The sequence below is a fragment of the Lissotriton vulgaris genome, chromosome 7, assembly GCF_964263255.1.
Source record: "Lissotriton vulgaris chromosome 7, aLisVul1.2, whole genome shotgun sequence".
Lineage (NCBI taxonomy): Eukaryota > Metazoa > Chordata > Amphibia > Caudata > Salamandridae > Lissotriton > Lissotriton vulgaris.
Genome location: NC_141695.1, coordinates 224,522,514 through 224,548,563, shown reverse-complemented (window position 1 = coordinate 224,548,563; position 26,050 = coordinate 224,522,514). Strand labels below are relative to the sequence as shown.

The 26,050-nt window shown below is 45.0% G+C and overlaps 1 protein-coding gene across 1 annotated transcript in view; it reads right to left on the bottom strand.

The window, feature by feature from the left end:
* LOC147701261 (IgGFc-binding protein-like) overlaps window positions 1–26,050 on the bottom strand; it is a 217,263-nt gene that overhangs the window by 150,679 nt on the left and 40,534 nt on the right. Inside the window, exons 3-7 of the mRNA XM_086929327.1 lie at window positions 19,335–19,476; window positions 17,910–18,177; window positions 17,649–17,822; window positions 17,391–17,545; window positions 14,594–14,661 (exon numbers count right to left, since the gene is read on the bottom strand). Coding sequence (XP_086785453.1) covers window positions 14,594–14,661; window positions 17,391–17,545; window positions 17,649–17,822; window positions 17,910–18,177; window positions 19,335–19,476 — 807 coding nt within the window. The remainder of the gene's footprint in view (window positions 1–14,593; window positions 14,662–17,390; window positions 17,546–17,648; window positions 17,823–17,909; window positions 18,178–19,334; window positions 19,477–26,050) is intronic.

The following is a 26,050-nucleotide window of genomic DNA, read 5'->3' as shown; positions in this document are numbered from 1 at the left end:
CCAGGAAGAGCATGGTGCATGCCCTGGTGACATCGCGCCTTGATTATGGTATTATACTGTACCTGGGTGCTTCCGCTAAATGTGTGCAAAGACTCCTAGGCATTCAGAACGTAGCTGCGCACTTGGTTCTTATGCTTCCGAGGAGAGCCTTTTTTAAAAGGGCGCTGAGTCAATGTATTTTGTTTTTTGTAAGTAGCTGACATTGATAGACAGTTAAAATATTATCAAAGACATAATTGTGGGAAAACCACTGCCACCTCATTGTTCTGATTATTTTGGTTGGGTATTTTATTTTTGTACATCTCCCATTATTTAAAAAAAATATATAGCACTTTACAATAATGCAAGCATTTGCAAAGCAATAGGTCTTGCATTTTAGATACTTTGACTTATTGGTATTGTAAATGACAATGCCTTGTATTCATTGCTTAAAAACACAGAAATAACAAGCATTGTCATTTACAATGCCAATAGCTCAAAATCTCGCAATTGCGAGACCTATTGCATTGCAAATGCTTGTTTATACTTATTGTGTCATCCTAAGTGGGACGGGTATGCAAAGTTGTGATTGTCCTGTACAATGTCACTGGACCAAGCTTCATCCGGCTGAAGAGTCCATAACTAGGGCAAAACCGGTCCCGGGTTTCTTGTGTTCTGGTTAAGGGAGGACCTGGCTTGGCAGTTCGGGCTGGACTGTTTTTATTAGAGCAGGGCCAAGACTGATTTTCATATAGCTGAGTCCAAACTGAGGTGGCATAGTGTACAAAATAAAGATTGATCGCGATGCGGCCTGAGTGATTAATAGTGGCTCAGATAACATTTCAAGCATTCCACTAATTACTATTTTGTATACTTAATGTGTCACTCTATGTGGACGGGTATAACAAGACTTAGGTCCTGTGCTCTCTGTGTCACTAGAACCAAGCTGTACCTGACTGATGAACCTAAAACTAGGGCAAAACCAGTCCTGGCTTGCTAGTGTTCCAGTTCAGGAAGGATCTGGCTTGGCAGTTGATGCTAGACTGTTCCTATTGGAGCAGGGTCAAATAACGATCAATTGAGATGTGCCCCGAATGATTACCAGTGGCTGCAATTAATTCAAACCATCACCTTTTTTGTACACTCTTTGTGGAAGGGCAGCAAGCCAAAACTCGTAGTGAAATTAGCCAATGGCTGATGTAATTAGGCTGACAAATTGCCCCTTGATGCATGCTGGAGTGGGTGGAAGAAAACAGTGAATAACAGAACCACAGACTAATGGACAAAGTCTGACTGAAAACCCCAAAAGGTAACTATGTAACATACATAATTTTAATAAAGTAAAAAGGTTTTGGCTAGCACAGACTTAAGAAATTCACTCGGTCTGGCGTTGGCGGCCAGCCTCTTACCTTTGGGAAAGAAAGAATGAAGGAAGGAAGGAAAGAAGGAAAAAAGGAAAGAAAAAGAATAAGGAAGCAAATAAAAAGAAAGAAGGAAAAAAGAAAAATAGAAAAAAGGAACGAAAGAAAGGAGGAAAAAAGGAACAACAAACAGAGCAAAGAAAAAAGAAGTGAAAGAAGAAACTATAAAAAGAACGGAAGGAAAGTAAATAACAAAGCAAAATGGAGGAAAGAAAACGGGGGAAAGAGAAAGAAAAAAGAAAAGTGTCAAAAAATAAAGCCACTGGATAGAACTACTATAGTGAAATCAGCCAATAGCCAAAGTAGCCTGACACTATGGATGGAAGAAAACATTGGAGGACACACGGACAGACTAACGGACGACATCTGCCTGAAAGTTAACAATTATACAATTAATTTTAGTAAAATCAAAAGGTCTTGGACAGCACAGACCTAAGAAAGCCAATCAGTCTGGCATTGACTGCCAGAATGTTCCCTTTGGGAACGAAAGGAAAAAAATGAAATTCAGAAGGAAAGGAAAACAATTGCAGAAACGAAGGCAAGGAAAGAAGGAATGACAGACAGACAAGGTTGCAAAGATAGAGAACCTTCCTGAGTTCAAATCCAGAGTTCATGTGAGCTGCTTGTACGGTGTGAAAAAAGCTGCAGTCAGATAAACAAAGGAATTTACAAAAGCATTGGCAGGATAGAGGAACTGATGAATCTGGAATGTGCCCTGTGCTGTAATCTGGTAGAAAGTGTCCTGCTAAGAAATCAGGCTCTACAGACAAAGGCATCAAACAGAAAATTGGGCTCCTGGTAACAAAATAGAGATGCAGGGACAGGGACAGTAACAAAACAACTTCCTTACTGTTTTATAAAACAACGGTGTCACTCATCGATTATATCTATGCGCTAACAAGTCGCAACTGAACCATGTGAGTCAAAAACTCATACAGTTCTGATGATTTTTTCATATAGAAAAATATCAGTTTATTCAAAGATGTTTTTACTTTCACCAATATTCTTTGTACATGTTGCTAGACAGATACAATCATTACTGTATATACATAAACCAGAAGCACTTATTTGAAACAAAATACATTTCAATAATATTGAAACATGCACTCTCTCCGGAAACCTCCTGCTCACACCCTATGTACCATTACACCTTTCATGCAGGGGCTGCTCCTCAACTAGGGCGGAGAAGCGTCGCCCCTCTGCTTTCTCTGAGTGCAAGAAGCAGTAACATAAAATGATAAAACTACCATTTTATGTTTCTGCTTCTCGCACTGCAAGAAAGCAGAAGTGTTTAGTTGAGGGTGGGCGGGCAGGGGAGGAGTGGCTGGCCCACTGCTGAGGGCGCTGACTGTTTGGTCGGCCTGTTGTAAATTGACAGCAATGGGTCAGCATTAGCAGAAGCCATCCTGTATTTAGAAGTTATCGTATCTGTTTTGTGAAAGCCATTTTGTATTTCTGGCAGCCATTTTAGTTTGCCATGTGTTGCCACGTGCTCGCCATGCGCTCTGTCCTCCCTCAGTGTTGACTGCTCTTGTAATCTGCCTAGAAACAAACTATATTTAGCATCTTCCACCTTTGCACATGCCCAGAAGGGCCTAGCTAGTAGAATGCACCTGCTTCTCTTGCATAACTGTCAGGCTATTTTTGCTGCCGTATGGAGAAGTAACTCTCCTCCTACTTTGTTGAGCAAACACATCTTGTATGCCCATCTTAGTCATTCATGCATGCTTACATGAGCCAGGACTGCCCCTTGGTCTTATGATGACTGTGTAACCCTAAGCATATATAAGGCCCCAGTTTTCTGTACTCCTCAGACTGCCTCATTCATTTGCTATGTCTCACTCATTTGAGGTTAATAAAGATGTTCTTTTATATTTCAGCTTCTGTGCCAATTTCTTCTTTGTTGGTTTAAAAGGACCAAGTATCAGTGGGACCGCTAAGAAGGTTTTTTGATTTCTTCAGGCCCCCTGGGGCCAACCAAATCAGTCATGCGCACTCTGCCCTTTCTCAGCCTACATGGAGAAAAAGGCCTCCCCATAGTCGCCTAGCTGGTCGGCTACCCGACCAATCACAACGTTGCCATGGCAGCGTTGTGATTGGCTTAGGGGAGGGAGGCTGCATGCTTGCTGTTCCTGGTAAGTGTTTTTTGTTTTTATATTAACCCCCTGCGAGAACCCCCCTGCGAGAACCCCTGCTGACCACGACTATACTTTACCATGCATGCCTTTTCTGCACAGCCTTTACAAGCAGATGCCATGGAAACCAACCAGGGCAGTCGGTTGCACACATGCATATTAAGGAATCGAGCCTCAAAAGGCCTTCAAATGATTATCCCATGTTCTACTGTGTGGAGTTTTGTTGTTTTGGGCTTGATTTATTTATTACGTTTTGCTCTATTTTTCTAAATTGGTGTTGGTTTTTCTTCTGCTGTGTTTTCACTTCATTTCTGTTTAGAGTGCTGCATAAATACTTTACACATTGCCTCTAAGTTAAGCATGATTACTTTGCGCCACACGACCAGAAGGTTAAACACAGGTTAATTTGGCGTTTGCTTATGCCTTACCCTGACAAGGATTGTGGTTGCTGCTTGATTAGTAACCCAATTTCGATTAGTAACCCAATTTCTCACACTTCAATCTCTACAGACAATCATTGAGAAGACAGGTATCAAGAGACCAGGGAATGTGGAAGGAGGAGAGACTGATTGCTAAATGGTACATGCTGTTGTCCCATTGTCTGGGTACATGCCTGACAGCTTTTCAGAGGTATTCATGGATAATTAACTATCTGACACCTAGACTATTGTGTGTGGCTGTCTAAGTATAATGCACAAACCCCAACTGTCAGCTACACTCAGTCATGTTCCCCAGTGACAGACTGCAGGCACGAAGTGGCTAGGACAGAAAAATGGCAACTTTCTAAAAGTGGCATTCTCAAAATTGCATTTTAAAATCCGGTCTTACTATAAGGGAGGATTTCTCATTACAACTCCAAAGACACCAAACATGAACTGGTTACATGTTCCCATTTGGAAATTACAACACTTTAAATGTATTAAGCTAACTCCAGTGTCACCCTATGGTGATATTTAGGCCTTGCTGTAGTGAAAAGCCAATCTGACTTTTTCACTACCAGGACATGTAAAACTTAATATTACATGTCCTATTTTTCTATATATACTGCACTATGACCTCTGAGCTTCCCAGGGCCTACCCCAGGGGTGACTTACATATTTTCGTAAGGAAGATTTTGGCCAGGCAAAGGCTTTATTCTGCCGAATTTAATGGCAGTTTGAAACTGCAAACACAGCTGCAATGGCAGGCCTGAGACATGTTTAAAGCAATACTTAAGTAGGTGGTACAATCGGTCCCTGGGACCTTGTTGTGCCACGTGCTCGCCATGCGCTCTGTCCTCCCTCAGTGTTGACTGCTCTTGTAATCTGCCTAGAAACAAACTATATTTAGCATCTTCCACCTTTGCACATGCCCAGAAGGGCCTAGCTAGTAGAATGCACCTGCTTCTCTTGCATAACTGTCAGGCTATTTTTGCTGCCGTATGGAGAAGTAACTCTCCTCCTACTTTGTTGAGCAAACACATCTTGTATGCCCATCTTAGTCATTCATGCATGCTTACATGAGCCAGGACTGCCCCTTGGTCTTATGATGACTGTGTAACCCTAAGCATATATAAGGCCCCAGTTTTCTGTACTCCTCAGACTGCCTCATTCATTTGCTATGTCTCACTCATTTGAGGTTAATAAAGATGTGCTTTTATATTTCAGCTTCTGTGCCAATTTCTTCTTTGTTGGTTTAAAAGGACCAAGTATCAGTGGGACCGCTAAGAAGGTTTTTTGATTTCTTCAGGCCCCCTGGGGCCAACCAAATCAGTCATGCGCACTCTGCCCTTTCTCAGCCTACATGGAGAAAAAGGCCTCCCCATAGTCGCCTAGCTGGTCGGCTACCCGACCAATCACAACGTTGCCATGGCAGCGTTGTGATTGGCTTAGGGGAGGGAGGCTGCATGCTTGCTGTTCCTGGTAAGTGTTTTTTGTTTTTATATTAACCCCCTGCGAGAACCCCCCTGCGAGAACCCCTGCCGACCACGACTATACTTTACCATGCATGCCTTTTCTGCACAGCCTTTACAAGCAGATGCCATGGAAACCAACCAGGGCAGTCGGTTGCGCACATGCATATTAAGGAATCGAGCCTCAAAAGGCCTTCAAATGATTATCCCATGTTCTACTGTGTGGAGTTTTGTTGTTTTGGGCTTGATTTATTTATTACGTTTTGCTCTATTTTTCTAAATTGGTGTTGGTTTTTCTTCTGCTGTGTTTTCACTTCATTTCTGTTTAGAGTGCTGCATAAATACTTTACACATTGCCTCTAAGTTAAGCATGATTACTTTGCGCCACACGACCAGAAGGTTAAACACAGGTTAATTTGGCGTTTGCTTATGCCTTACCCTGACAAGGATTGTGGTTGCTGCTTGATTAGTAACCCAATTTCGATTAGTAACCCAATTTCTCACACTTCAATCTCTACAGACAATCATTGAGAAGACAGGTATCAAGAGACCAGGGAATGTGGAAGGAGGAGAGACTGATTGCTAAATGGTACATGCTGTTGTCCCATTGTCTGGGTACATGCCTGACAGCTTTTCAGAGGTATTCATGGATAATTAACTATCTGACACCTAGACTATTGTGTGTGGCTGTCTAAGTATAATGCACAAACCCCAACTGTCAGCTACACTCAGTCATGTTCCCCAGTGACAGACTGCAGGCACGAAGTGGCTAGGACAGAAAAATGGCAACTTTCTAAAAGTGGCATTCTCAAAATTGCATTTTAAAATCCGGTCTTACTATAAGGGAGGATTTCTCATTACAACTCCAAAGACACCAAACATGAACTGGTTACATGTTCCCATTTGGAAATTACAACACTTTAAATGTATTAAGCTAACTCCAGTGTCACCCTATGGTGATATTTAGGCCTTGCTGTAGTGAAAAGCCAATCTGACTTTTTCACTACCAGGACATGTAAAACTTAATATTACATGTCCTATTTTTCTATATATACTGCACTATGACCTCTGAGCTTCCCAGGGCCTACCCCAGGGGTGACTTACATATTTTCGTAAGGAAGATTTTGGCCAGGCAAAGGCTTTATTCTGCCGAATTTAATGGCAGTTTGAAACTGCAAACACAGCTGCAATGGCAGGCCTGAGACATGTTTAAAGCAATACTTAAGTAGGTGGTACAATCGGTCCCTGGGACCTTGTTGTGCCCAGACCCTGAATTTCAGTGGTGCCACATTACTAGTGATTTACAAGTAAATTAAGTATGACAATTGGGGATAGGCCACTGTTCCAATGTTTTAAGGAGGGGGCACATGCACTTTAGCATTGGTCAGCAGTGGTAGTGTGTGCAGAATCCTAACGGTAGCAAAAAGGAGAGTAGAAAAAAGTGAAGGAGGAAGGCAAAATGTTTGGGGGAAGGCCACCTAAGGGTGACTAGTCTAACATGTATCCCTCCAGCTGAAAGTGGGGAAAAGTATCCAACCTCTTGGGAGTTCTCATCACTATGGTGGGAGAATCTAGATAGACTATCAGCATTGACATGGTCTGATCCAGAATGATGATCCACTGCTAGACCAATCCCAGACTACCTCAACAGTTTGAGATTTTCACCCCTTATTTACATGATGCATTTGAGGGGCTTGATGTCTTTCTAAACACGGTAAGTCCCAAACATGTAGGGTCCCAGGTTCCTTAGTGCCCATACCCCACCAAAGGCACTCCATCTCTGTTTCCATGGAAGTAACCTCCTGCTAATGAAGACTACCAGTTGGTCTAGGCCCTCCTCATTCAACTGTGCTCAGACAGCCTTTATGTCAAGCTCTAAAGCATCTGTCTGCACTATAAACTTGTTAGAAAAGTTCCTTGAGTGCAGGCGCTGTACAATTGGCTTCCTTGAGGGTGTCAAAGGTTTTTTGGCAGGCTTTTGTCGAGATCACCTTTCTGGGCTGCTTCTTTGAAGCCATCTCTGTTAAGGGGTCACCAATGGTGCCATATCCCTAACAAACCTCCAGTAGAATCCTGTTTGGCCCAGGAAGGCCCTCACCTCAGTTTGTGTTTAAGGGGTTTTTCAGGCCGGAATAGTGTCAAACTTTGCCTGAAATGACTGTACCTTGCCCCTGCCCACCATGTGGAACCCTGCCCTATCTGGGACTTACTGGCCTTGATGGACAGGCCAACCTGCTGCAGGGTCTAGAGCACCTCCTGGTAGTGGTAGAGGTGTTCCTTCCAGCTGGAGCTGAAGACCATTATATTGTCAACGAAGGCAGTACACAATGCCTCCTTCCCAGCTAGGACGTTGTTGGTCAACCTCTGAACGGTGGTAGGGGTATGCTTTAAGCCAAAGGACATCACCCAAAATTGGAAATGGCCCTCTGGTTCTGAGAATATAGACCTCTGCTTGGCCACCTCTGTCAGAGCAAACCCGAGGTGAGATCAAAGGTACTGAGGAACTTGGTAGCCCCAGCCTGCCAGTGAGGTCATCAGCATGGGGGATGGGGTATTCATCAGTCTTCATGTTGGAACTGAGACCCCTGTAGTCCACACAGGATCTAAGCTCTTGTGTTAGGCCTGGTTGGGCGGCCTTGGATACCAGCATCACAGGGTTGGACCAGGGACTGTTGAAGGACTCAATCACCATCTTAGGGACCTCCTCCTTGATACTGGCCCTCACATTGTCTAAAAGCCTGTACATTTTATTTTTATCAGATGGACTCCAGTGTCTATGTAATTGATACACAAATGTTTAAGCCTTGGGGTGAGGCAGAAAAGAGAAGAAAACTGTCCCAGCAATTGTCAACAGTCACTCTGCTGCTTTGGGTCAGATTAAGGGAGAGGTTGACATCCTCTACTGACACATTGTGGTCTTGCATAGCCAGGATGTTAATGAGAGGCTCACTCTCCTCTTCCACCCCTTCATCCGTCACCAGGAGCATGTTGACTTCGGACCTTTCAAAGTATGGTTTTGTGGAAATTTGGCAGAGGTCGATGCTAGCGTTTAGCTGAAGCCATCTTGTTTCTGGCAGCCATTTTGTCTGTCTTGTACTCTACAAGTGCTCTTTCCTTCTTCTCTGTTGTTTACCCTTGTGCCTTGCTCAACAAACTGGCTATACTTAGCTTCTGCTACTCTGCACATGCGCAGAGAGGTCTGTAGCTACCCATGCACCCATTGAAGTCAGCAACTGTAGGCTCCTCCTTCTTTGTTGACTGTGCCTTTCTGTATGACCATTTATGTATGTAACTCTCCTATGTCTGCTTGTACCGCCTTCTTTTGAGCCCCTGTATCGGTATAAAAGACCCATGGTTCTTCTATTCCTTGTGCTACTTAATACACTACCGAAGGGTGTTGTGTGAATGTAGTTCCACCTCATGAGGTTTAATAAATATCTCTTTTGACAATTCAGTTTCCGTGCCAACTTCTATTTACTGGTCTGAGGACTTGCGTGTAGAGAAGGGCGAACCTCTAGCAATGGTAGGCCTTGCTGAGGCCCAACTCTACAGTTTGAGGTGGTTCACATGGAGCACCCTTATGAGGCTTCTAGGGGTCTTGTTACCCACCAGGTAGTTGGAATACCTCCTCCGCTCCTTCGCCTTGTATTTGCCTATCCAGCAATCACGTAGAGCTCTGGGCTCTACAGGTTCCATAACCCACACCTTCTAGCCACATTGAAACTGTACCAGAGTGGCCTTCTGGTCATAGCAGAGTTTCATAACTTCTTGACTCGGCTAAAGATTGTTTTTCTCCTTTTGTCACAAAGCAATGCATCTGGTTACAGAATGCCAGCATAAAGCTGACTACATCCTGACAGGGATTCCTGGGAGCTTGCTCCCACCCCTCTCTGACAAGGCTGAGAGGTCGTCTAACAGGGTGGCCATAGAATAGTTTGAAGGGGCTAAACTGAGCCCGGTTCTCTGGCACTTCCCTGAGGGCAAAGAGAAGGCAATGCAGGAGGACGTCCCACTCTTGCCTCATTGGCTCAGGTAGATCCTGTATCATGCCTTTGAGGGTCTTGTTGAATCTCGCAACAAGCCCTTTTGTTTGGTGGTGATAGGGTGTGTAGATCTTATAAGTCACACCGCACTCATCCCAAGTGGACTTCATGTATGCTGACATGAAGTTATTGCCCCGGTCCGACATTACCTCTAAGGAAAGCCCCACACGTGTAAAAATCCCCATCAGGGCCTTGGCCATGTTGGGTGCAGCCTCCAACCTCAGAGGGATGGTCTGTGCATGGTCCATCAAGACTAGGATGTACCTGTTGCCTTGAGCTGTCTTAGAGGCCAACAAGTGCTATGTCATCGATTAGTGACTTTTGGAAGCCAACACATGTTTTCCCATGTTGTTGTTGTGTGCTGCATATAATTTCATTCAGCAATTGGTTTCAACAGGGAGATTAAAAGAACAATATGTTTTTGGATTGGATATTGTATTTTGCTCTTGATTCTAAGCTATCAAGTGTATTCTCAAAGGTACTTCCTCATTTTTCTGTAATAGCTTGCATCCCTCGGCACCACTCTTCAGCTCTGCCGTTGCTCCTCTGGAAGACTCACTCATACAGTTACTCCATATACGCCCCTCCTCACTCTTTCGATCTCTCTGGTAAAACCAATTGCTGAATGATAATATATGCTGCACACAAGAATAATGATGTTTTAAAGATTGCATAAGCCTTGATAAAGCCCCAGGCCAATGTGCCACTAGGGGGGGCAAACAAATGTCGGCTGCCGAAAGTCACTAATCGATGATGTAATACTGGGAGTATGATGAAAATCTTGATTTGAGAATAAAATAGTAAATTACTATAAACAAAACAAGACCTAAAGATTTCTTTGTATATGACAATAACAGGTTGGAATAACAAACAAGCAGGGTCCAGGACTAAGTTGGCACCACTTGGCAGGTAGATCACAGAACCCAGCTGGGGTCAAGGTTGTTGGAGCCTTCTGCCCCTGCGGCTTAAGTCAGGAGGGATGCAACTAGCTCTTGGAGTCTCTTTGGAGTCCTGGGTTAAACAATTGCAGGTCCACTCCTTCTCACCCAAGGAAGAGTGCTGCAGGGAGCAGGTCAGCATAGCATTGCAGCAGTCCAGCAAAGCAGAGTTCCAGCAGGGCAGCAGTCCATCATTGTGGCCATCATTTCAGCAGCCTAGCAGCCCATCTTCCAGACAGAGTATCCACAGGTCCAGAAATTTACTGAAGAGGTGATGGTTAAGGTTCAATATTTATACCTGGTCTCCTTCCTCTGGAAGTTGGGAGAAGCTACTAGAGGTGTCCCTTTGCAGCCTAAGGCATCCTGGCGTTCGTGCCCTGGCTCCAGACTAACTACAGGGGGTATGAAGCCCTTTGTGTGAAGGCAGAACACAGCCTATTCAAGTGCAAGAATGGCTGTGCCCAGCTCTGCCCTACCTTCCGGCTAGTGCAGGCCCATCCATGCACACCTAACATGTCTATTGCCTGCGGCTGTCTAGTAGGAATACACAAAGCACAACTGTCAGCTTTAACCTCTTGGCTGCTAATGACAAGGGTAACTCGTCATGCACTTTTCATTGATTTCAATGGAAATTATATGAGAGTACTAAACTAGCCTTAGCACTAAAGGGGTTAACCAGTGATGTGACCATGGGGCAGGCTACAGGCACCAAATGGTGAAGACAGGATAATGCCAGCTTTCTCAAATGGAATTTTCAAAGTTGTACTTTTAAATCTGACTTTACTATTAGAGAGGATTTAAACTCCAATGACACCAAACACAAACTAATTACCTGTTCCCATTTAAAAATTACAGCTTATTGAAAGTAATAAAGTAACTCCACTGTTATTCTATGGGAGAGGTAGGCCTTGCAGCAGTGAACAATGACTAATTTAAGAGAATCTTAAAACTACATGTCCTAGTTTTCAAGTACACTGCACCCTGACCTGTAAGCTGTTCAGGGCCTGCCTTTTCAGGTGACTTATATGTATTAAAAAAGAAGGTTTAGACTTGTCAAAAAGTTTATTCTGCAGTTCGACATGGCAGTTTCACAACTGCACACACAGACTGCAATGGCAGGCCTGTGACATGTTTAAAGGACTACTTAAGTAGGTGGCACAATCCGTGCTGCAGGCCTACTAGCAGCATTCACGTTAGAGGGTCTTGGCATATGTGGTGCCACTTTACTAGGTACAAACGAGTAAATTAGGAATGCCAAGTGGATATAGTCCAATATTACCATGTTTTAAGGAGGGAGCATATGCACTTTAGCACTGGTCAGAAGTGGTAAATTGTGCAGAGTCCTAAGTCCAGCAAAAACAAGACCAGAAAACAACAAAGGAGGAAGGCAAAAAGTTCAGGGGAAGACCACCCTAAAGCTGACAGGACTAACATGCATGAATTCGATTTTGGTAAGGTGATTGAAACGCGAATTCACTGAAATTAAGTGTATGTGGAAGTGTGTTTGAGAGTGTGTGTGTGCTTATCTGGTAAGTGAAAGTGAGTAAGACTGAGAATGAGTGAGGTGTAAAGACAGCTGGAATGAGTGAGGAGTGAGGAAGTAAGAGCGAGTGAGCTAATATGAGTGAGTTGAAAAGATGTATGAGGAGTGATATATAGGGAGCATGAATAGCAAAACTCTTACACTGGCAAGACCGTATTTTATTCCTGTAAAGGTGGTACTCCCTTCAACAGGCTGGCATTGGGACACTGAATGTAAATCTAACCACATAGGGGTCCTCATAGCAAATTTTGAAAAATGAAATGGGTAAATTCCTGGTAAGCTTCATTGGCATACCATTTTATGCACTGCTGATGGCTTCTAAGCAAATTAACATGAGAATTGTTGCTGTAAAATTTACTAACTTAACTCATTTTTGAAAAAGAATTATTGTGGGGGCATCCCCAACTGAACCCTGCACAACAATAGGGTTTGCTTCCTTCGCTGTTTGGCTACTTCCAAAGAACACCAGCTACTACTGTCTGCAATGGCACCTTTCTATATGATAATTATGTAGCCATGACTATTGTACACAAACCAGTATACTATATCACCCATGCTTTCAAGGCAGCAAAGTTCGCCCCTACCAAATGCCTTCTTTAAAACTAGAATGTCTTCTGTCTACACCCAAATCATGTAGATAGATGTGCCCTATGGAGACAGATCATTTTGTATTGCTGCCGCTAAAATATGGAATTATTTTCCTTCGAATTTACACGGCTAAGCTTCTTTGACTATTTTCATGGAAAACTCTAAAAACCTCTGTTTAATCTCTAATAGTTCAAATAATTCTCGCTTTATCAATATTAAGCAGTTATGCAGCAGGAAGCATCAACAGACGCAGAAATAATTATTTGTGTACTTCAAGGCTTACTATTGTCCAATCCTTGAATACTTGCAGAAAGTATTCTTTGTTTGTGGGGGGCGCTTGTCATAGTGCTGGCAGGCATGCAGTTCGAGTAAGAACTGTGGGGCATATTATCAAGGGGGTTTATCTCCGCTTTTTCGGCTTTAAAAGCCAAGAAAGCGGAGATAAAATTATCTCCCTATTACCTAGCTGTCGCTAACACCAGTTAGCGACAGCTAGTAGGAGATAGCGACCATCTTGGGCCCCACTTTGCATGTCAGTGATATTTATCACTAATGACATGCCAAGTTGGCGTGCCAAGATGTTAGCGACTGGAAACAGTCGCTAACATCGCTATCTCCTTTTACCAACTTTTGGAGATATTCTGCTAAGCGCAAATATCTCCAAAAGCTAACACCTGCCCTGAGCAGTTCTTAGTCATGTTATCCAATGGGAGGTGGATAACATGGCTAAGAGCATTAGCTCGGTAATGCATGAATATCGCTGACTTTTCAGCGATATTCATGCATTGCGGTCGATTTTTATCGCATTTGCGTTAAACCTTGGTAATACCAAGGTTTATTTGTGATAAAAATCGCCGCAGCTTAGCGGTAAATTTTTGTCTCTAACCAAGCAATAGCGATAATTATCGCTATTGCTTGGTAATATGCCCCATGGTCCAGGTGACATTCTGTAGTCTCTTTTTGCACTAATACCACAGAAGTCTCAGCGTATTACATTCCCATGCATGTCCCGGTGCAGTGATTTACATCAACTCCAGCGATAAAAAATACTAAGGGAGGTCATAACAATGCCAGAAAAGTGCAGAAAGTTCAAATATTCTAGCAGGTGTATTGATGTGCCCACCTGCCAATCCTGGACAATGTTCTGCCCATCAAGATAAATGCTGAAACGGACGATGACATATTGAAGTAGAGGGTCAATGGCCAGAAGAGGAAGGGTCACCAGCTCATAAGGAAGTACCACAGCAAGCCTGAGGTCTGTGTCAGTCCTACATCTTTATCTCTGGATGAAATTCGCCTCATAGTGGACCAAAGAATCAATCCGGTTTCTTGTAAAGCATGACTTCTAACCCCTAAGGGTCTCAGGGTGCTCGCACAATGACATTGTTGTTAGCTTGCTTTATAAAAATGCACCATTTTTGTTTTTAGCTTTATTTCACACAAAAATCTAAATGAACACCAATACAGGATTTTTTCAACGCAAGGTAACAAAACTCTTACTTCCAATACCAACAAATGAAATAAATGCTCAGGGGCAATCTTTCTCTTCATAATTGCATAAAGGGTGCAGACCCTTATGTATCGAAAAGAGGTCCCTTTACAACTCCACAGGGACACCTAGCAACAACCTGTTGTACTACAGCCCTTACTTGCTTCGTGGAATTTGTTTCATTACTTAATTCTTTCATTTGCAGTCACTAATGCGAGACCTATTGCATTACAAATGCTTGTTCTATATGCGACCCAGATTCGGATTCGTCCATTCTCACTTTAGAAAGCTTATTCAGCTTTCTAACTGATTTTCAAACTGCTTTTACCTCATTCTGAATTAGTTAATAGTTGTAGAAGGCAAACTTACCAAGAGTATGGAGTAATGAGCATTTACCATATTATTAAGAGCATATTAGTGACTTTTGCAGTGATGCTCCTCAGTCCCCCTCCCTACACCAGACGCTCTCTATGTGTCTGGATGCGAGAGGTCACAATGTCTGCTGAGCGAAAACAGTGTTTTGGTCTATCTTCATATCTTAATGGGTTCATGCCTTTGCTACTCACGGTTATGCAGGAATATGAAGATCAGGAAGCGGTAGTAGGTATGCAGTTCCATTGTTGACAGGATGCACCTGTGAGTGAAAAAGGATCAGATCTTGTTGAGTGTTTGAGTGGGTTGAACCGCAAAAACAAAATAAACAAGAAGGCATAAACAGAGAACAAATGTTTTGGAGAAAATCAACAAGCTGAGGGTGCAGTAGTTTAAAGCAAAATATTGTCTCAGTAGGGAATGGGAAACCAAACCAGTTTAGAAGAGTTAAGAAAGAAAATGCGAGTTAAGCACACAATCAGGAAAAATGTGTTTGAGGGTGTGCAGGTTTGTGTTACTGAGTGAGGGAAAGGGAGTATGAGTCATGAGTAAGGGAGGGTTAAGGAGAGGTGGAATGCATGAGCGGTGAGAGAAGAAGTGAGAGTGAGTAAGCTAGTATGAGTGAGTTAACCAGTAACTCTAGAGTGATGCTAAAATGGCTGCTAACTGAAATTCTTTAGTGCACATGTGTCTACTGCATCTATGTAGTATGATGTATCTATGCTTGGAGGGAAACTTTCTGCACTTGCACAGTAGCTAACAAGATGGCTGCTTGAGACTCACATGCTTGCCACCTGCTTGCTGCATACTAAACCCAGCTATTATACTAATGCTAATGCAGGAAGAATATTAATAAATAAAGGGGATTAGAGTATTGATGTTGGTATAGAGTGAAACCATTTATTTTTTATTTTAACATTTGTCTTTCGACTCTTTCAATAGTGCCTATTATGGGCCTGTAGTTGAGAAACACAGTCTATTCCCTCTCGTCTGCTACATGATACAATCTAGCTGGAAGACGCCATGTCAACTTGGACATCGGTCAAGGATGAAAAGCCGATACATTCATGGGAACCGTAACGACAGTCTACTGACGTGCATGAAAACTGTTTTTACTCTAAATTGTGACAATTACATAGTGAATACGGGTAGGAATAAAGACGAATGTATAAAATTTAAGGCGTGGAATTTTAAACAAAGAGCTGAAAGAAAATATTATGAAATAAGCATGGTGTGATGATCACCTCCCATTGCCTGTCCAATCAGAGTTAGGAGTTTCATAAATCTGAAACATTAAAGGTTGGTCCAAGCATCCAGAAAATTATAATCGATATAGCATGAGTTAGTTAGCAGAGCAGAGCGGAGAACACAGAAGAGTCGAGAGACCAGGATGCTGTCCGAGAGCACGCAGAAGTCCCAGACTTAGATGCAGAAGAAGAATCGAATTCCTGAACCAATTATCTTAAGCAAATTCATTTGTGGAGAAGTGTGGCTCACTGGTTAGAAGCGGCAGACTCTGAAGCAGAGATCAGGCCCGGGACCATGGTTCAATTCCCGACGCGGCAGGGTCTTGGGCTTAATGTCCTCGGACTCGATAATTCTCTCGCCTCAGCGCCTACTCTAATCATGGGTCCCATGCTGCAACTCTGGGCAATAGCTTGCTTAATCTCCATAATGGCCCCTAGAATGCTGGGATGCCTGGCTTCACCTTGGGGGTGCCCAGGAGGGGCATCTCACAGGGAGAGCCAGGAAGGGTTATACAGTGCCGGGATGCCCCGTTGCTGGGGCAGCTGTGCACTTTACAAGTATATTACATTTATTTCATATTTTAAAATTTTATATCTGTTTAAATTCTTATGAACCACTAACACAGCACAGAATAAACTATGTCTCTCTCAGGAAGGAATTTTCAAGATATCAAATCAAAAGTGCATTCATTTATACTCTGCAATGACACTGCTCAGAGAGGAGAGGACAGAGAGAAAAGCACATAAGCGCATATACATACATAAAAAAAATATTTACCAAGTATGGTGTGGAAATTAACTCTCAAGCTTAGGAATTGGGAAGGGTCCCCCAGGAAAGATCTAGCGAACAAAGCTTCAGGACAGGATTCAGGGCAGGACAGCCTCTCTATCACTGACGCTTTCGTAGCACCCCTCTCTAACACTCTCTTCCTCATCGAAATTCTTCTGCGATCTACTTCTAAATGAATTTGCTTAAGATAATTGGTTCAGGAATTCGATTCTTCTTCAGCATCTAAGTCTGGGACTTCTCCGTGCTCTCGGACAGCATCCCGGTCTCTCGACTCTTCTGTGTTCTCCGCTCTGCTCTGTTAACTAACTAACTTTGTCCCCCGAGTCGCTAAGGCTAGATGGGGAGGGAGGGAGGGCTTCTTTCTCCCTCGCTCCTAGACTGTGGAATATGCTTCCTGCTGAGCTCAAGGGCCACACTTCCCTGGCACTCTTCCGCAAAGCATTAAAGATCTGGCTCTTCTCAGAAGCCTACCTGTAGTCGGCGCACTTTCCTACATCCTTAACAGCTGTTCCATCTTTTATGCGCCTTGATGCCCTTGGGCTAAGTTGCACTTTATGAATCCTCACTCATTCTGTGAATACTAAAATGAGTAACTTACACCTTTTGAGTAACTTACTCATTTTGGGTAACTTACTCATTTTGGTATTCACAGAAGGCACTTACTCATTGATGAGTAAGTGCCTTCTGTGAATACAAAATTGAGTAAGTGCCTTCTGTGAATACAAAAATGAGTATGTGGCTTCTGTGAATACCAAAATGGTAGTAAGTTTAGGATTTTGTCTTAAGATAGTCCTGTGAATTGGGCCCCACATCCCCAGCCTCTCACAGGCTTGGTCAAGACAGAGACCACCTGGTCCTCAGTCTCTCCCTGGGTCAGTGCAGAAATTACTTGGCCCCCGCCTCTCCCTGACTAAGTCACCACAGAGATCACCCAGTCCCCAGCTTCTCCTTTACTTAGTCACCACAGAGATCACCTGGTCCTCATCCTCTCCATGAGTCACTGAAGAGATCACCTGGTCCTCAGTCTCTCCCTGAGTCACTGCAGAGATCACCTGGTCCTCAGTCTCTCCCTGAGTCACTGCAGAGATCACCTGGTCCTCAGCCTCTCCCTGACTCGGTTACCACAGAGTTCACCTGGTCTTCAACCTCTCCCTGAGTCACCACAGAGATCACCTGGTCCTCAGCCTATCCCTGAGTCACTGCAGAGAGCACCTGGTCCTCAGCCTCTCGCTGAGTCACTGCAGAGATCACCTGGTCCTCAGTCTCTCCTTGAGTCACTGCAGAGATAACCTGGTCCTCAGCCTCTCTCTGAGTTACCCCAGAGATCACCTGTTTCTCAGCCTCTCCCTGAGTCACCCCAGAGATCACCTGGTCCTCAGTCTCTCCCTGAGTCACCACAGAGATCACCTGGCCATCAGCCTCTCCTTAAGACACTGCAGAGATCACCTGGTCCTCAGTCTCTCCCTGACTTACTGCAGAGATCACCTGGTCCTCAGTCTCTCCCTGAGTCATCCCAAAGATCACCTGGTCCTCAGTCTCTCCCAGAGTCACAGCAGAGATCCCCTGGTCCTCAGCCTCTCCTTGAGTCACTGCAGAGATCACCTGGTCCTCAGCCTCTCCATGAGTCACCCCAGAGATCACCTGGCCCTCAGCCTCTCCCTGAGTGACTGCAGAGATCTCCTGGTCCTCAGTCTCTTCCTGAGACACTGCAGAGATCACCTGGTCATCCTCCTCTCCCTGACTTGGTGAACACAGAGATCACCTGGTCCTCAGCCACTCACTGAGTCACTACAGAGATGACCTGGTCCTCAGCCTCTCCCTGAGTCACCCTAGAGATCACCTGGTCCTCAGCCACTCACTGAGTCACTGCAGAGATTACCTGGTCCTCAGCCTCTCCCTGAGTCACCCTAGAGATCACCTTGTACTCAGTCTCTCCCAGAGTCACTACAGAGATCACCTGGTCCTCAGCCTCACCCTGAGTCACTGCAGAGATCACCTGGTCCTCAGCCTCACCCTGAGTCACTGCAGAGATCAACTGGTCACCAACCTCTCTCTGACTTACTCACGGTAGAGCTCACCTTGTCCCCAGCCTCTCCCAGACTTGTTCACCGCAGAGACCACTTGATCCCCAGCCTTTCCCTGACCAAGTCACTGTAGAGATCAGCTGGTCCCCAGCCTCTCCTTTACTTAAGTCACCACAGAGCCCACTTGGTCCCCAGCCTGTCCCTGACTTTGCCACCACAGAGCCCACTTGGTCCCCAGCCTGTCCCTGACTTTGCCACCACAGAGCCCACCTGATCCCCATCCTATCTATCCTTTACTTAGTCGCTACAGAGATCACTTGGTCCCCAGACTCTACATGACTCAGTCATTGCAGAGACCCCTTGGTCCCCGCCTCTCCATGATTATCACTGCGGAGACCACCTGCTGGCTGCTGCAAGTATCTAAACTCACAGCGAAGAATAGTTATATCTAGTTTTAGATCAATTTAAAATCGCACGTTAATACACTGGTTATTTGCTAGTATTAGCTTAACAATCATTAACGTTTAGGATTGTGATAACTACATGGGTGTGAACAGAAGCATTTAATGCCTCTGTTTTGTTTCCATCCTTCTTTGAAGAGACCACATCATTCCTCAGGGTTGAACAGCAGCCAGCTGGTCTGGGTGTTGCTGCCAATTTCACATGGACTCCAGTGGATAAACAGTGGCCTGCATTCAAGGGGTGGAGAGCTTACGCTCTCCCTTAAAAAGAGCTAATTGATTAAGTTGTATGTGCCAAACAGGTATTTGGCGTTCCAAGATATTCCTACAAGCAGCAGTGTTTGCAGGGAGAAGGGAGGCAGAGCCACCTACCTGGCAGGGCGCCACTCTGAGCGTGCCGGGGGCTTCTTCACCTGCTTATGGGCTCATGGGGCTTCTTCCCCAGGTGATTTTCTGGCTGCACTCTCTCATCCTCTCCAGGAGCTTTTATAGGCACAGATACGTGGCTCTGTGCTGGGCTGGACACGCCTTCAGCACAGGCCCATTGGCCGATTCCTTCAGAGATAGTGTAAGAAAAAAAAAAGATGTGTAAATATGCGCACACGTTTTGTCTTTCACTGATACACGTGGCACCCTTTCTGTTCCAGTTCTGTGTTCTCTTTCACTCTGAGGGGCAGATTTACAAGCCCCGTGCGTCACTTTTAAATGGGAAAAGTGACGCAAAAGTGGTGCAAGGGGCTTGTAAATCTACCCCTGAGTTTCCATGTGCCCCACTTGTCTCACGCTTTCTTCTTCATTTTCTCTCTCTCTCTGATTTCTCTTTTCATTATGGTCAAGCTGTGAGGCAAGATTCGTTTTGATGTTCTGTTTTTTGGCATTTACTCGTACTCTTACGTTTTCGATGCAGAGCACGTGCCTGCGGTTGTGGGCTTACCCCTGAGTGGTCTGCAGTCGGGGTGACCTCAGACCAGCAGTGACCTAGTTGAAGGTGTTGCATTTTCCTTATGGTCGTGTTGCACAGGGATGGTGGGTATTGCCACCTGTGAGTTAAAACCATTGTGGGTTTTATGCAGGTTTCGGATTGTTTTTGTGGGGCGAATCACGGGTCCTAGATCGTCGTCCTATTTCATGTATTCCATTGTGTGTGGTTTGGCCGGCCTCGTGCTTCCTTTTGCTAGGTGCAGGGTATTTAATTTGACCCAATGACCTGGCTTAGGTGTTGTATAGTTCCACCAGGCATCGGAATATGCTGCTTGGATGCCCAGTTTTAGGAACAAGGGAAGAGACCGTTGTTCTTAGCGCTACAAGGTTCCCTGCTCTGGTTCTTGGTGGACAGGCATAGGGCTGGATGTCCAAGGCGCAATGTTCATTTGACAATCTGCTCTTCATTTTCTCAGTGTCCAACCAACCTTGCTTTCCTAGGCATGAGATTCGGGGCATGAGTCTTCTCCCACCCCCACCAACTCCCCCACCCCCACTCCCACCCCGACGGCCCCTTTACATGATGTTCTCCGCTGCTAACCAAGGGCCCGATTCACAGAAGTAATCTGAGACAAAACTTACTACTTTTGATATTCACAGAATGTTCTTACTACTTTTGGTTAAACTTACTACTCTTGGTTAAACTTCCCACTTTTGGTATTCACAGGCATTTAGTAGTAGTAACTTTACTACTACTAAATGCCTTCCAAAAGTAGTAAGTTTAGGATTTTGTCTCAGATTAGTTCTGTGAATCGGGCCCCTAGAGCGTAGATGTTGTTAGGAACTAGGGTTTGCACTGAAAGCTGGTATCCCTTTATCAAGGTGGTGGCCAGTTAACCCATAACTAAGCCATGGCACACAAAATGGTTGGCGGCTTCACCGGTGTGGGGTGCATACCTTTTCTCTTCCATCCCTGTGGGGAGCCTGCCTACAGCATTTCCCATGTAAACACATGAGGTTTGTCATGAGTGGGTCCACTGACCCTCCCTGGCTATATGTGGTGTGGGTTGGTAGTCTTTTGAGAGATGATGTGCACATGTACGAGGTCCTCCTTTAATGTATATAGCCCCAAAGGTGGTAGTGTACTCCAGAGGATTTAATGGTATTCAGAGCTCCTCTCTCACATTTGCCCGTCTGCCCCCTTTACTGTTCTTACCTCTGTCCCCAATCTGCCTAAACCACTCTGGGACAAATGTATGACCTTACAAATTTGCGACAAGCAAATTGCATCATTTGGCGACTCGTAATTTGTGACTCGCAAATTGGTATGTACAACAGTGTTTCAGACACTGTTTGCGATTCCTGATGTGGTCGCAAATTACATGCCTCATTAATATTCATGAGGCAGGTGCAATTTGCGACCCCATTAGGAATGGCTAGAACTCCCAGGGATGGTGGTCTGCTGAGGTCAGCAGACCACCATGTCTGTGACTGCTTTTTTAAATAAAGCATTTTTTTTAAAATGCTGCTAGTCTTCCTTACAGGAAAATAGGATGCATTTAAAAAGAAAAATGAAATGTTTCTGTTTAATTTTTTAATGCAGGAAGTGGTCCCTGGAACCACTGCCTGCTCTTTAAAAATATTTTCGCATCCTTTTACAAAGGGGAAGGGGCCTTTGGGGACCCCTTCCTGTATGCGAGTGGCTTACAACCTACTTGAAGTAGGTGGGAAACTGCAAGAGTTCCGCAAATGAGGTTGCAAAACAATGGTACATTCCATTGTGACTCGCTGTTGGGAAGTAACGCCCCTTTCTAATAGCACGAGTCTCAAATGATATTTTACGAGTCTGTTTCCTTTAGTGAGTGGTTATTTGGCTTCTATTTGAGAGCTCAAGTACTCAAGTGGGTACAGAGCCCGCCATAAAGATCATAAATATGATAAAGAGACGACACAGTATTATACTAAACAAGCAATAGTGACAGGCATGCACAATCAAAATGAAGGTCGCAATTACTAGGTGTGTCGTGGCTCGACACTCACCTGTCCGTCAGTACCCTTGACGGTACAGAAGCTGTAACCGGAGGTGAGTGTGGGAGCCGGCCAGTACCCTTTAAGTATCCTGCCTGGGAACCGCCTAGGCTGCGGGTCCCGGTCCATAGACCTTTGTTGATAGGACTTAACACGTGCGGGCTCCGTGTGCAGTTGATAGGTGATAGAAATAAGAGCCTTCTGCATTGGCTGTGCTGCGCATGCACAGAGTGTGGGGTACTTTGTTCATTTAAAATGCAAGACCAGAAATCTTTTATTGTGCCAAAGGGTTCAACATGGACCTCATGTGTTTAATAAACTCTGCACCTCGCATATGCCCTCCAGGTATTAATCATATTACCTTATCACGAAACCTTGTATGTCTACTAATTGGGGTATTCGGTGATGTAAAGAGGACGAAAAAGCTTCATAAAATATACTGCTCTGTTCTACAGGGTAGTCAAAGAGCATTATACACAAATATGTGAATGTCATGTCAGTAAATGTCAGCCATACTGGTCAGTTTATGTAACATATGATGTGGCTATCCTATTGGTCTTAATAGGTAGAGCAGGGACATGGTATGATAGGTTCCTACTTGCAGAATGGATTCCGGGCCGGGCACAGCACGGAGACTGCTCTACTGTACATGGTGGAGCATTTACGCTCCGTGCTTGATACGGGGCAAACGGCGACGCTGGTGCTATTAGATCTGAGCGCCGCCTCTGACTCCATGTCCCACCCTATCCTTCTGCTTTGTCTGGAGGAAGCTGGTGTTACTGGCCTTGCTCTCCAGTGGTTCCGTTCTTTTCTTGCCAACCGCTCCTTTTGCGTGGCCGACCCGCCTTATCAGTCCAAACTCCATCCTCTGGATCTGGGGGTCCCCCAGGGCTCCTCGCTGAGTCCCACGTTATTCAATCTTTACGTGAGACCGCTGGCTGAGGTTGTCAGGCATTGGGGTATGACCATGGTGTCATATGCCGATGACACCCAGTTAGCGGTCACGATCAGCGGGGATGCGGATGTGGATGCCCCCAGATTCCAGAATGGACTTCGGGCGGTCGCCAGCTGGATGACTTCCAATTGTCTCCAGCTGAACGCAAGCAAGACGGAGGTCATGATCTTTGGCAAGAAAACGGAACTCTGGGGAGACAGGTGGTGGCCGTCGGATCTGGGTCCTATGCCAACCCCGGTCGCTGAGTTAAAAAACCTTGGGGTCTGGCTCGATCCAACTCTTACCTTTGTCTGCCATACTAACCGCACGGCGGCCTGCTGCTTTGGCTTTTTGCGTGGACTACGGCCTGTACTAAAAAATTTTGATGCCACCACCAGGCAACGTGTGATTCAAGCAACCGTGATTTCTCGGCTTGATTACGCTAGCTCCCTTCTAGCAGGATTAAATCAGTCGGAAATCACACGCCTGCAGCGTGTACAGAATGCCACGGCGAGAGCTGTTGTGGGCCTACCTAGATTTTGTCCAACTGCTAACACCCTGCGTACGCTGCATTGGTTACCGATTGCGCAAAGGATTCAGTTCAAGGTCCTTTATGTAGCCTACAAGATTCTCAAGGGATCCCCTGTTATGATCCTTTCCAACCTTCTGTCCCGCTATGTTCCGGTCCAGGCTTTAAGATCTTCGGACCTAGAACTTGCGGTTGTCCCCCGTTTCAAGCGTTGCAGGGCTGGCGGCCGCTCTTTTCAAGTTCGCGTCGCAGTGTTGTGGAACTCCCTTCCCCTTGCGATTCGTGCCCTTGGGGATCTGCTCTCTTTCCGTCGAGCTGTAAAAACTTTCTTGTTTCCTTAAATTCTTTCTGCTTTGTTATGTCCAGTTGTGTTGTGTTGCTACCTTGTCGGGCGCCAGGACGCTCCTTTGCTGGAGCATCTGTGCGCATAATAAATGAGCTTAACATAACATAGCATAACAAGTAGTTGGGAAACTGCAGGAGTTCTGCAGCCGCAAATGCGGTTGCAAAATAATGGTACATTCCATTGTGACTCGCTGTTAGGAAGTAACGCCCCTTTCTAATAGCAAGAGTCTCAAATGATATTTTACGAGTCAACGACTCCCAAAAGAGTGTCTGTACATGCCAGGACCCCATTTTGCATTCGCAATCGACTGTACATCTGGCCCTCTGTTCTCAAGCGCACATGCCTGAGGGCAAACACATTTACTTAAATGAAGTAGGAACTACATTTCTCTTCACCTTTCATAGGCCACAGCTGCCCTAATAAAAGAAGCATGGGCTGAGAAAAGCAACGCACGGAGCAACATTCTGGCGAAGGAATGGCCAAAGATTCAGCCCTAAACCAACAAATGTGTTTCCTGCCCAGCTCTCTCGTACTGTCACCTGCGCTTCCAGGAAAACAAGAGCCCAGCAACAGGAAGGCTGTAGAACATTGGCATACAGGTGTCTGTACCATGATTACTTCAGTTTGGTCTGCACCAAAACACGCAGCCTGCAGTGTGTGGTGTTAAGGTGAGGGGTATGTGAAGGTGGCGTTATACCTGATGCTGCCCGCAGTGGCATTCTCTATTCAAAAGGCCCCTTGATACCAGGGGTACCTTTTCCAAGGGAGTTACATGTTGTGCAGAGGTGTGCCAATTTTGTAAAAATGGTACAGTTTGGGAAAGTCCAAACAAAAAGAGAGGCAGGGAGAGTAGAGTGACACTCTTATTCCCCGGTAATAGTTAATAAACAAGAAAAGAGTGTCCAATGGTAGTATTCGACCACCGTCAGGAGCAAGTAAACGGCATCACTTAAGGCGTTAAAGAAAGCCCTCACTCACCACCTAGTGGTGACATTCTTCATCATCAGGCCCCACCAAAGAGACCAAGTGTCTCTTTGGTGTGCTACAACGCCAGATTTTACTGCGGAGCGGGTTGGTGAGTTCAGGCAGTGCTGTGCAAAGAAACTAGTGAGTGGTGGATGGTTAAAAAGTAGACTGTAGTGTATCAAAATTAACTTTATTATAATGATCACTAAGGGCGGGTTAATAAAAACTTATGTGTTGGAAATTCGTCCACAATTAGTTGAGTGGTAGTTTCCTAAATATCAGTCGACATGTTTCAGCCACGAAACGGTATGAATTTACCTAGCATTCATCAGGACAAAGCGTGTACTAAACCCTGGTGGAATGGACTCTCTAAGGCCCACCCTTACCTAGGGACGTGAAAGTGAAAATTAACAAAAAGGTGTAAAGTGCAAAAAAATTAGGAGGGAAAATCGTCTTCCTAATTACTCCTGGTTTAGGAGATCTTCGGGGTCCGGTCGAGGGTAGATGCAGGTACACAGTGGGTGTCGAGCGTCGAGGGCGGTGTGCCAATTACGTTCCCACCCACCTCCTGTGACCCATGGTGTGAATCCTTAACACCACAAAAGTGCAGAAACCGTAAAGCTGGAAGCCTCATACCGTTTTGTGGCTGAAACATGTCGACTGATGTTTAGGAAACTACCACTCAACTAATTGTGGACGAATTTCCAACACATAAGTTTTTATTAACCCGTCCTTAGTGATCATTATAATAAAGTTAATTTTGATACACTACGGTCTACTTATTAACCATCCACCACTCACTAGTTTTCTTTGCACAACACTGCCTGAACTCACCAACCCGCTCCGCAGTAAAACCTGGCGTTGTAGCACACCGAAGAGACACTCGGTCTCTTTGGTAGGGCCCGATGATCAAGCATGTCATCACTAGGTGGTGAGTGAGGGCTTTCTTTAACGCCTTAAGTGAAGCCGTTTACTTGCTCCTGACGGTGGTCGAATACTACCATTGGACACTCTTTTCTTGTTTATTGACAGTTTGGAAAAGAATATGGGCCTTATTATCAGGATCCCAGCACAAAGTCAGTCAAGTTAGCATCAGGTATGTGGCAAAATGTTAGGGGATAACTATGCAAAAAGCTGAACTTTTCCGCAGGAAGCACTGATATAGATTGTTAGTCATGGCGGATTTTAGTGAGAAAGAGGCCAGAAACCTGCTATCGTCACGTAGTTTGACTAGGATCGAAACCTCCTGCTCCAGTTCCCAGCAGGGATGACACCTAAGTGTCACCATGGGCTGCAGTGGTGAACAGAGTCATGAGGGGAACTAGTGCTCTTGTGTCTACACACTAAAATAACTGATAGAAATGGGGGTCTCTAGTTGGCAGTGGTTTCCACCTTGTCCAAGTAG